Genomic DNA, 13,055 nt, shown 5'->3' with positions numbered 1-13,055 from the left:
AACATTACAAGTTGTGGCAAGGAACTGTTTTTAAGATGGAGAGTCATTGAAATATTGAGTGTAGTATTAATAATCAAAAGGTAAAGGCTGCAGTAACAGACCTTTAAAAAGAAAAATTTAAGTAAGATCTAGGAGCAAATGTGAATGCTGGTTCTCCTAGGAATCAAGTATGGGTTGCCTTCAAAGTTTTGCTTAGGAAGAATGAAGGTTTGTAGTCAACCTCAGACAAGCCTTGCACAATCCTGGAGTGACACACAGAATTCACACACTTTTACCCAAACCTTTTTGAGAAGTCAGCTGAGGCCTTAAGCATGCCAGCAAGGGTAAAATCTGCTCTGGGCATGTGGCCAAAGTAAGCTGATCCACCCTAAAATCTCCTTAAACCATCAGTAGGAACTGACTGTGTTTGAAGCTTTGGTTAAGTCTCCAACTAAAACCAGTGCTTGCCTTTGGAGTGCAATGCCTCAGTATCCAAGTTTCACACAAAATTCCCGACTGAACTCAGGCTTCTAAAATGTCAAAATTCATATGTAACTCTCCTCTTTCCTCAACCCCTTCTTTTCAGCCCCTCTGCATACCCACACAAGAACACTGGGAATTTTTCATATTGTTTCAAATGAAATTGTACATCCTAAACCTCTCAAAAACAACTTTTATTTTTTAAACTGTTCCCACTCAATGAAAAGAATTAGACATCTGATGTTATCACATTTTCCACCTATTTTTTTAACTATAGAGTGAAACTATGAAACATGAAAGTTAATTGACAAGTAGGTAGGACTCAATGGCATAAATCAGTGCATGTCAAACAGCTAGTGGGCTTCCTTAAGCTTCTCTCTGTATTCCTTGTTTAGACAAAATGCAAAGAGATGAAGATATAAACCACAGATTCACTTTTTCTAAAAGTCCCATTCAATTGATTCTTACTATAAGTGATGTTTGCTTTCACATCTAGAAAGTAAAAGGATTTTGTATAATGTCATATTGGTTTGACCAAGGTGGAATAAATCAAAAGGCAGCCCTTTATTCAGACCCACTACAAATACCTTACAAATAATGACCTTATAGTAGAATAGAGGGGGGAAAAAGAGTAAAACAGTCAATGCTTAGGAAAGAAAGAAAGACTGGAATAAAAGAAAGAAGATATGTCTCAAGAATTATTATATTGTACAATTTTAATTACATTTTTAATTTCAACGTTCACTATACCTACGTGATGACATGGGTAACCCTTATTAAGTGAGAATTCATTTCAGCACAGTTAAAGACTGCATTCCTCAACAGGATAAGACTGTTGTTTGATTCTTAAGACCTCACTTAAGCTGGCTAGAGGGCTGATTCCAGTAAATTCAGATGAGACTTATATTACCTTCCTGCATGTCTGAAATTCAGAATAAAGCAGACAAATTCAGAGGCATGTGCTTTTTGTAAGAATAAGGATCTTAATGCATGTCAAGATCTGCTAACGAGGGTCTGATATATGCAAATGTGAGTGCATGCTTGTGACAGAGGAAATCCATTCAACTCCTCATGAATGTTTTCTTTCCCTTGTCGTGTGATGTCACCTGCCTGGTTTGCCAAGGCTCAGGAAGTCATTATGGAGTGCAATATCCAGGCGGAGATGACTGTGTCAGGTGTCCCTATGCCAGGGAGCAGTGGAGCCCAAGGAGAGCCAGGCAAGGCAGTCAGGGAAGCCTGGGGAGAAATTCAGCTCAGAGCTAAAGCTGTTGGCTGGGCTTCAGTTCAGCTGTCTGTACCTAAACTCACCATGTATCTGCAAGACCCTGGGTATGTGAAACATCCAAGTGGGACTAACAAATATGACATAAGATTTATGTCCTGTGGAACATTTCAGGGGTCAGGCAAGGTGCCTCTACTGGCACAAGAAACCACAGGGAGCTTTTAAAGGACTCCTGGTCTTCCTATGGTTTTTTTTCCTGTTAATCATATTATGACTGCTAAATGTGATCTGTGTTACATTGCTTTTTCATTTTTTATTCTTCCCTAATTATTCCCATCATACTCATTTCAAAAGTAAACTATGGGGTTTTTATCACTGGAAATATTTCATCTAGAGGAAGATAATTCAACAGCTCTCAAGAAGAGCAGGAAGTTAATGGTATCTGCCTTTGGCAGAGGCAAACTGCCTGCTCTCCTGAGATTCCTTCAAATGACTCGGTAGCTTAATCACATCTTCAGTTTGGACTCAAAGCTTTGTCAGAATGGTTGTACGAGAGCATTGAGGTTAGCTTCATGGATAATGTGGGCAGCCATGCTCTAGTTTTATATCAGAGGCTGAGTTTTGTCAGGGCCTGCCCACTTTTCAGCGGTATAAAATGATATTAGTATCAATCAAGATTTTCCTCACACTGTAGAGCTCAAGCGCACTTCCTAAAATCATCTCACTGCAATAGTATCTAAGAGTGGAGAGTTGATATTAAATGAAAATGAATGAAAAGTCTAAATATGTATGAAGAAACAGAAAAATTAGTAAATTATTTAAATAAGAGAAAATTATCGTACAGGAACTTTGATACAGGAAATATTTTTCACAACAGTGTTAAATTCTTACACTATTCGGAGTCTATTATTATCTCCTCTTTAATTTATTTTATTCCTCTTCCCTTTTTCATATGCAATTCTAGAAGTTGTCCTTAGGCATGTAAATGACAGCTGGTATTATACAGACATTCACATCAGTATCCATCAGTCTCAGACCTCTTTGAATACTCATTCATTAATAGCATTTATTGAGGGGATCAATTAAAATCTCAGATGTCACAAATAGGGGCTCTCTTCTCCCCTTATTTGCAGCTTTTCATTTGCTGCAAGTGGAAGATTAAGGGGCCTGATTCTGCCAAGATCAATTTATATCAGAATTTTTGCCTAGGGATATTGAACAGACTCAAACACCCAAACATTTTTACTAATAATTCTGGATTAATTCACTGGCAATTGATAAGAAACGCTTTTCCAATTTACCTTAATCCAGAGAAAAAGAAAATATGCACATTTTTCATAAATAATTACCTTGTATGTGGTGAATGATTTATGTTTGAGCTTATTAAATATACCCCTAGTGACTGGAAAGGAAGCAAAGCAAACTGGCATAAGGTGGAGCTGCCGAAATGAGTTGCTCAAATATCAAGTTACTGAAAGACACAGTCAGAGACTTCATTAATATTTCTTGTTTCCTTGGGCTGAATTTCTGACAAGGGAAAAAAAGTGATTTTGTTTTATAAGCTATGCCACTTTTCCAATTCTGCCAGTGCTGAATTAATAATTTCATCTAGTTTTGAAGAACACCCCATAGGATAGCAAACAGACCACAGAAAACTCAAAATTTTTTGCAATTTCAAGCTCAAAGTTTAGAACATTGGGGATGAAAAATTACTGCAACTGAGCTACAGAACAAAGAGAAGTCATACACGTAAGTCTTCTTTTAAAAGGCAGCCAGAGTGGGAGGAGGAAGGGACTTGGCCTTTGTGCACAATAGCTCAGTTCCTGAAACATGTGCCAAAGGCAGAGGAAACCTGGACAAACCTCATTTCTCAGCATGAATGGGGGCTAGGCCAAAGCTCTTAATCAGCAGTCTGTTTTAGGGCGGGTTGGTGAGAGAGCTCCATCCAAATTCCTTCTATTGCAGCTCCTTCACTTTGGAAAACAGAACTGGGACCTTGAGAGAGCCAGATGGAGGGGGGTTCTCAAGTCTGGTCATGTAGGCAAAAAGGAGGACTAGATATGGTACACAGTTACAAAGATTGTTTCTGATTTTTATACACATAAAGGGAAAAATATGGCAGTCTTTCATTTGCCTGAATACATAAGTATTGGGCTATATTAAACAATGTCTACATATTTTAAGATACTGTATAAAGAATGGGATTTTTTTTTCTTTAGAATAACCTATAATGGGTGGTTAGTATTCCTCTGTGGTGCCAGAAAAAAATAGGTTTGAAGTCTCTCATGCTGCAGAAGGAATTGAGGCATGATGGTGGTGAATGAGTTTTGTACTTTATTATATAAACAGCTTTGTTCCTTGACATGTTGTAGAAGAAAACTGTTGTGACTGTCGTGTCTGGTGAGCAGTTTGCCTTGGCAGCTTGTGTTAATTAGAAGACTATGCTTTAAGTGATTTCAGGGAAGAATTCTCCATGAGAAAGATTCAAGATGTTTCTTTCTAGCTAAGGCAGGAACAATTCTGAATGGAAATTCTGCCCCTTAGGAGTTTCTAGAACTGAATTGCTTCAGGTACCTGGGACACTGGTCAAAAACATTCAAACATGAGCCAGGGTGTGCCCAGGTGGCCAAGAAAGAGGTTGTAGCCAGGTGAAGGTCAGTCTCCTCTCCCAGGTAATAAGAGACAGGAAAAGAAGAAATGGCTTCCAGTTGCACCAGTGGAGATTTAGATCTGGTATTACGTAAAATTTCTTCATCTAAAGGGCTGCCAAGCATTGGAACAGACTGCTTGGGAAAGAGGTTGAGTTGTCAGCCCTGGAGATGTTTAAAAGACACATGGATGTGCTGCTCAGAGACACGCTTTAGTAGTGGCCCTGGAAGTGTTCGGTAAATGGCTAATCTTAGAGGTCTTTTCCAGCCTTAATTATTTTATGATTCTATTAAGGATGAGTTGGAGAATTCCCAAGAATACACTTGTGAATCCTGATTTAATTCAAGTCCCAAATTAGTCACAAAGTGGGGCATCTTTTTGGGGGAGGTTGAATTTGAGTAATTCTTAGTTTATAAATCACTGGAAAATTTGAAAAAAAATTATTTAATCTGTCATTTTTATCTGAATTTTTTCATAAAAAACCTGTATACTATCACTTCTAAAAGTGTTTTGTGGGCTAGGGTTTATATGACTGCTTAGGTCTTTTAATAGGCTCTTTACCATCTGAAAAAATGTAAATATAGGGAGAACATGGTAAGCAAGGTTGTTCATTCATTAGTAGGAGACAATTAATTATTCACACTGGTTGGGAGGAAAAGCACCTCAGAATTAAACACTGCAAAAAGAGGATTCACTCCATCCCTTTACTATAAATTCATACAATGTCTTTATAATGAGCTAAATATGATATGTCATCTTTTATGTCATATGAGCGAAATATGATATGTAAATAAATATGTCTTTATAATGAGCTACAGCACCTGAAACACATTCACATGAAAAAATTCCCACCTGGCATATATGTTTATACAAGGTTTTTTAGGAAGTCTCTGGAATCATGTGTGTTACGTGCTTGAAGATAATTTCACCATGGACCAAAACACTGCCAGCTCAGAGCTGAAATGTGGCCTGGGACTGTAAAGCACTGCAGAGGAATTGTCTTTATCAAGGAACAGAAAAGCCCCCAAATCCCTCCAGTCTTCCCTTCCTGATACCAACAGGTGCAGGTCCTTTACTGGGGCTGTGGGGTGATGTGTTCTTGTGGAACCTGGTAGTCAGGTTGGTTTCCAGCCCTGGAAACTGCAGTCACAAGATTGGTAATGCACTGTTGAAGGAATTTTTGACAGCTTGTCTGCAGCACCACAGGAGACAATTTAACCAAGGTTACAGAAGAAGATTGCCTCCTTAGAAACAAAATAAACAAAAACCCCATCAGTCCTTTAATAAGCTCCTTTTCCTCTTTGTTGTATCTGAAACTGAATCTACAAAGAGTGTAGATGAATTTAGAAATATGATAATTTAAATCAAGGTATAGGCTGACATCTAGCACTGCAGAGAAAGCAGAGGAAAAACAAACATCAAAAATAACTATTACTTCACCAAGGCAGGCCTTTTTTTAGGCCTAAGTATCTTGCTGAATGTCATCTTATTTCCCTTCTCAAAATTTCTGCCTAAGGACAATATTAATATTAATTGAGTTTCCATTTAGGCCTTTCAGTAGATGAAGTATATATAAGGGAATGTTTTCTCCAGTTCTGTTTTATGTCAACTTATTTTTCTTCTTTCGTAAATGTTACTTTTCTCTTTAATAGCTGTAAATCTTTTACAAATATCACAGAGTGATTAGAAATGGGAAGTAGCTGTACATAACATATTATTACATTTTTTTCTTAGAAGAAATATTGAATAGAGGTTTAATTTTTGTTTGGAGTGTTCTGTGGTAATGATACAGATACGATGGATTTTTTTGTTATTAATTATAGGCATCAATGTATGCCATAAAACTTGATGTAACTTAGGGAAGATTAAAAAAAAGTCAGAGACTTCTCATTAGTTCTGTATTGCTTAATAAAGCTTAATAAGAGAAAAAAGAAGCTTAGCAAAATTACATTTTTCAGTGTGCTGTGAAAATGTCTTATAATATTATCTGATTTATAGAAGATGTTCAAGATCCAACAATCCTTTCTATGAGATTATAATTTAATACTTTTATTTAGAAGCAAATAAGGATTTATACTTTTTTTTCCTTAAAATCTAAAAAACTGCTTCAAGCTTTCTGCAACTGATCACTTTGCTTTGATGGTAATTCTCAGCAAACTCCAAGAGTCTGAGTAACATTTTAAAGGGTTATGACAACTCTAGTTAAGCTATTAAGAACCAGTTAAGTGAGAGATCTGAGATCTAGATGTGATTGTGTAATCCCCCTTAGTGGAAGACCCTTCTAGGGAGGCCTTGAAAGGACATTTCCCAAAAGTCCTGTGGAAGGTCTACAGGCAAGTAGAAAACTATTGCTAATAACATTTACAAAAGGAATAAGACCAGTAAAATAAACAATTACCATGCAGACATGGTGGTCACAATGTGACAGCAAGACCAGAAAACCCAAAAATAATATTTTTCAGTACAATAGCGTTACCACTTTATGTTCAGAAATATGGCATTTGGACAGTGATTGAGGAAAGAGAGATTAGGAGGAATTGTGATGACCTGCCCTCACACTCATGGAGGTTAGTCCAGGAACACTGTTTTCAGTGCTTTAAAAGGGATTCTCAAAAACAGGAGGTGTTCCAGAAAAGTAGTCCCCAAAACTATTTGAAGGAATAAATCTTTCTGAGTAAAAACCTTGCCATGAGTTTGGTCTGTTTCTTTTATCAAAAGGAAACACGAGAAGCCCTTTGATCAAAGCATCCAGATGCATTCCCAGAGGAAGTCAGTGGCTACAAGATGGTCCTTTTGTCTGGGAATGATTTGCCATAGCAAGAATCAATGGATGTAATTCAAAGTCAGAAAAAATCCAATGAGAAAAAACCCATACTGAATAAACAGTGAGAGTGTTAAGGCGCTGGAATATACTATCAAGATGGACCAGTATTAAAACAAGATCATCTCATGGTGCATGCAGATGAAGACCAGGAATTTTTCCAAAAGATCCACCTTTACCAGGTGTGAAAGCTTTATGCAGTATCAGATGGGTAGGTTGATAGATCCATGTAATTCACAAGTCCTTAAAATTTAGGGTCACTTTGGTATCCATTTCCAAAATTTTTCAAAGGAAAAGGTGAAATTCCATATAAGATTTAAACCCTTTTATTTTATGCAGCTGATCCCCTCCATAAGAGTCCAGTGTGGAGTCTTGGTTTCCTGTAAAGTGCAGAGGGAGAATTTGTCTCCCTGAATTGGACAGAAACACCAAATCCTTTCTAGGGAAGCAAGAGAAGTTCCTCTGTGTTGGGCATCTCTATTGTCAGGGCATCACACAGGTATCATGACACCCAGGTCACAGAACCCACAAATAAGGAACACAATCAAACTGTGTTCCTTTTTATTAATTTTTAATTTTTCATGATCATATAACTTTAATTTTTGCAGACAAAATCTCTTCAATTTCTGCAGTGGTTCTTCCCTGTGCCTTCCACCTTTTAGAGGATTGTTCTAGACCAGCGGATTAGTCTAATAAATGTTGTGTTAAAAAGAAAAGTAAATTCCCAGACTAGGAAAGGAAATGCATGAAGGAGCCTAGAGTCTTGAATTTAGTGACTGGGACATTCACTTGAGAGGTGATCCTCCTGATAATGATGTTTTGCAGACACAGATGTTCTTTCAGCCCAAATCAGAGATTTCTGCATAAAAAATGTATGGCTATGTAAAATACACTGATATATTTATTACTGTTTCTTTAAAATAAACTCACCTACATTTATGGGATACCTATTATTGTGTGGCATATTCAATGTTCTCCATTAGGATTTATGAATTTAGAACTGCAATAGAAAGATTTCTAGAAGGTTTAAGTGGGGATGTGTGACAAGCCACAGAGAAGGGGAAAATGTCTAGGCATTTAAAGAAGCAAAATTTTCAGTTCCCATGAAATGAAAAAACAAACAAAACAACAAACCAAGCAGGAAGTTGACTTCAGGGTTAAGTGACAAGTGGAGGAGGATTCACTGGATTAGACTTTTAAATGTAAATGCCTTCCTAGTTCCCAACTCCTTTACTGGATATAGTCATCCTATACAAAATCCCTATTGGTTAAACATATCTTATGGAATGGTTACAATATATGGTTAATGATCATGAATGCTTGCCAAAATTGAAATGTGAAACTATGCAATAAAGAATTTTTTATATCTAGTCTTCCTAAAATATTTCTGTGGCATACATACATTCTATTTGGTGTAAAATATGTTTCTTCAGTTAAAAAAGCTATTTTTGTCAAGCCATACCAAATCAGACATTACTCCTCTAAGCTATCTAAAAGACAGGACTGAGGTAATTCTTTCTCCTGGCTTGGTTTACAGTGTAGACCAGAGCTGACAAGGGGTTTTTGTTTGCAAAGCAGATATTTTAAGTTGCATTTACTAATTTGCCACTGCCAAGGCAATGGGTTATGGCGTCACTCTGTACAAGAGAAAGCACATTGCTATTTGAGGTAAAAATAGCTGAATCAAAAGAAATTTCAATAATTATGGAAGACTTGCTTTGCTTGACCTTAATGTGTAAGATTAGAGAAAACCACATGGATCTTACTCTGATACCGTGCAATGTGTGTACAAATACCCCATCACCCTAATCCAGAAACGTATAAAAGCCAGTGAGGGATGCAAATCTCTGCATCAGGCCAAGCCACTTTAGGTTTCCTTCACAGTAAATAGATAACATGGTCTACGATATTCAGTGTAATTAGCATTTTCCCATGGTATGTACCTACATTTGGCTGGAAAAATGATAAGATCAACTCCATGAAATGTACTTCATTGCCTCCACTTAGAAGCCTAATTAGTCAGCTCAGATATTGACACCTAAAGATATCCATATTAAATTACATTTTGACCAAAGAAACACCAAAAAAAAAAAAAATACAAGCTAGCAAAACTGAGCACTTTCTGCTTGTTTTTTTATGCTTCACTTTTTTTTCTGATCAGTGCTAATTAAGGGGCAACTAATTTTCCTGATGTAATCATTTCCTCTGCTCTGTTTAATTAATTTCATTGTTGAGTTAGATAGAATCCAGCCTAAAGACTGTAAACCCTGCTATTAACTAACCACTGCAATGACTGTGAGAACTGATTAGATGACCTTAAATAAATAAGTCTTTTAACCTTCCTTACTTTGCAGAAGAAAAGACAAATAAAGCTAGGGTCTTTAAAAAAAAATGTCCAGCAAAAACCTAAAATATGAAGCTTCCTTAGAAACTGTGGTAGGTGATCTGCTTTCATACCATTCTCTGTCCAGCCCTACAGAAACCTAATGTTCTGATGACAACCTCTGCTTTCACTTGCTATCAGGACTCATAATTTCTCATATAGCTTTGTCAGTGTCTTCCAATCTCAACTGCTATATAAAATCCCTGTGGGGAGAATCTGGATATATATTGTTCAAATTGATCAGAGGGTATTTCCCAAGCCTCCCAAACATGGAATTGATTTTGTCTCTTTTGGAAATAAATTGTGTTTAACTCACATGTGCTAGTCGATCAAATCTGGCAAAGAGTTCATTCAGCATTCGGACCAGCTCCTGGGCTGACAGAGTTGTGGACAGGTTGGTGAATCCTTTAACATCTGCAAAAAGAATGCTAAAAAAAAAGAAAACATATTCATATTTCAGTCTATTTCCTTTAATTACTGAATGTTTTAAGTTACTCTCTAGTATTTTACTAGTGGAAGGATAATTTTATTACCCTTGAAGTAACATTACCTCTGTGCTATACTTTTGTACATACTGGAGTACTGAATATAAATATTGAAGAAACTAAAAAAAAAATACTACTAAGAGTGAGAAAATGTTTTGCCAAAAAAAAAGAGTTGTGAAATTCTTGATTTTCAAAGCATACAAGTCGCAAATCCTAAGAGTACAGACAAATCTGTGATAGTCTTGATATATACCAGGCTAAGGACAGTTTTATTTAGTGTAATTTTAGGCATGTGACAGAAGTACCTGAGTTAGAACTATAGTGCTCTCTTTATAAAGTATCAATCTTTAATTGGATAATTCTTTTTCATTCAAGTGACTTTACAGGGAGCCCAGTGTGATAGTAATTTGAATTTAGCTGTATCAACTTGCGTGCCTGAAATTGTGGTAGGATCTCCATTAACAAAGTACTTACTGGATGTTCAACACCAACCTGTGTTTGAACACCCAGTTATTTTTCTTGCCTTTTGGCTGCTCACTGTACCTAGAATGACCACATGTGAATATAAAGAAACATAAGCACACACAAAGTCTGTGGTGTGCAAGATACCACCCAGAACAAAGTATGTAATAGCTCAGTAATTATTAGACAAAGAAAGCATTGGCTACCTTATAAAGTGGTGATGTTCAAAAAGACACACATCATTCTGGCACAAACCTGGTTAGCTCCTGAAAGTCAACCAATAACTGGTGCAATGATCTGAGTACCAGAAGATTTTGTTTCTTTCACTTTAGCTGGTTGACTTGTGGTGAACAAGATCACAATTGGACAGCATCTGAGAATTACTAATGTAACCAATAATACAGTAATAATCAAAATGACTGATAACACATCTTCAAATATATGGACCGGTAAAGGTTTGGGTGAGGTTTAAACAAGGTGCTTACAAACTTGGTAAGATTTTTACCAGTGAGAAGTAATAAAATTAAAAGGTAAAGTACCAAGCTACTCGAAAAGTAATGAATAGTAATAAAAGACTAAATTTATAAAAATAAGATTTTCAAACTACTAGTTTCTACACTTTTAATTTTCAAAGCAACAAAAATTTCTACCTGAATACTACTTTTAAGGATTCATATAGCATTGGTTTAGGTAGTATTCAGTACTGAAAATTTAGGAAACAAAATAAGGTGTATGCAACCATGTTTAGAAAATATCTAGTTTCTGGCAGTATGTATAGAAGCCAACCAGTATCTGTATTTTAAAGCATGCAGAATTTTAATTTCAAATCTCTTTTAGGCATAAAATATGTTTCGACTTCTCACCCTGTCTACAACCCTTTTCCATTAAAATAAAAGGTCCATTTCTCCATATTTTGATTCTTCTAGAGAAACACTTACTCTGAGTATGAAAAAGGTTAATGGAAGACATTTTAATTTAATGTGACTCAAACCTTTATGAGGGTTTTAAAACTTTTAATCATATTTAATAAAATAAATTAATTTTAAGCTACTGCATGGGCACAGAAGCAGCAGATAATCAATTTATTCTTCTGCAGAAGTGCAAATTATATTTTATTGAACATGTCCAAACAAAGTTATACTTTGCTTTCATCGAAAGGCAAAGTATTGCGTCCCAAGCAAACTATCTTACATCATATCCATGCTTATTTTGCCCTTCCTTCAATGGTGATTTCAAAGATGGTCCCTCAACGATTTATCCTTGTGTTTTGGGAAAGGCCTCTGGAAAATGCTATTGGCTTAAAAAAATATTCAGATTTTTGGGAAATACAATAAAACCGAGATTATGCAATGCCATGGAGTGGAAGTTGATAATTCTGGTGTAAATGTACAATTAGGACTAATTACCTTGAGTAGCAGCTCATAGGATAATTATCACACTTATGATAACTTATTTCAGGAAAGGAAAAATTAGAGAGAGGAATAAAGATTAAGAAAATAATAATAAGACTGATTAAATTAAAATGGCTATAAAGCAGAGGAACCATGAACCATCTTTGAAAACATCTTACAAGTCTTCATCTCATTTTTTAGTGTGTGGGGGGAACCATGAGGTTGTGGCAGAAAATGTGTCCACATGTAGGCAGGGTTCCCCTTCCTGTGCAATCCTGACCACTTAAGTGAACTGAGTGTGAAAAAGTGAGAAAAAACCACAACTGGTCCAGACTCAGTGTTTAGTTCAAATGGCTCTTGCCATTGCCATGCCATCCAGCCATCCTGATGAGTAGAAGAAGGCATCAAAATGCTTCTCTGCTCAAATACTAAACAAGGGTACGCTAATTTTCTGATTTATGAATGAATAAAGCAACAGAAGGGAAACCCTCAGACAAGAGTAATTTAGCAACATCTGAGACCTCAAGCATTACAGAAAGGCTACTTCACCCACCTGACATTCTCATAACGATGAATGTAGATCTTATGGAACTGGTGCTGCAAATGTTCATCTTCTACATTGGTCATGTCATTTATCATTTCCAGGACTACAAACCGTGGTAACACAGAGAGCACCAGTCGTTCCTAAAACAAAGAGGAAACCAGTGTCAGTCTGAACTGGTATTTCACAATGCCCAGTTTAAGGATCTGGATAACTGGTTATTTAAGATGTGACCCTCCTCTCTAAAAATTCTAACTCAGGGCATTTGTGATAATTCACTTTATCAACCTGAGCCCATAGTCCAGGACACCTCTGGTTTAGGTAAAGAAGAAAAATTAAGTTTACCTGCAGCTATTCAAACTGGTCCTTTTGACTAGGAAGACTGGAGAACATATTCAACATTTCTGATTAGAATTTTGTGTTTCAAGAACACTAAGGAAGAGTAAACATTTGAGACATATGTTTATATATATATATACACATGCTTATTTATAATGTATATTAGTTTATTATTATTATTGTGCAAACACAGTGTATCAGTGCATATTACTGCACATATACTTCTAGTATTAGTGTAAAAGGAGATATATACATAAACACATAAGTGCTGTTTCCAGCCTTGTCATAATATAATTAAGCCCA

At 36.2% G+C, this 13,055-nt stretch overlaps 1 protein-coding gene across 1 annotated transcript in view; it reads right to left on the bottom strand.

Moving 5' to 3' along the window:
- The window catches only part of ADCY8 (adenylate cyclase 8), a gene marked incomplete at its 3' end in the record, with an annotated part of 115,986 nt that overhangs the window by 54,945 nt on the left and 47,986 nt on the right, over window positions 1-13,055 (bottom strand). The window contains exons 3-4 of the mRNA XM_084208275.1: window positions 12,426-12,556; window positions 9,851-9,962 (exon numbers count right to left, since the gene is read on the bottom strand). Coding sequence (XP_084064401.1) covers window positions 9,851-9,962; window positions 12,426-12,556 — 243 coding nt within the window. The remainder of the gene's footprint in view (window positions 1-9,850; window positions 9,963-12,425; window positions 12,557-13,055) is intronic.

Source organism: Fringilla coelebs, assembly GCF_963513975.1.
Source record: "Fringilla coelebs genome assembly, chromosome: 1".
Lineage (NCBI taxonomy): Eukaryota > Metazoa > Chordata > Aves > Passeriformes > Fringillidae > Fringilla > Fringilla coelebs.
This window is presented reverse-complemented; position numbering and strand designations above follow the sequence as displayed.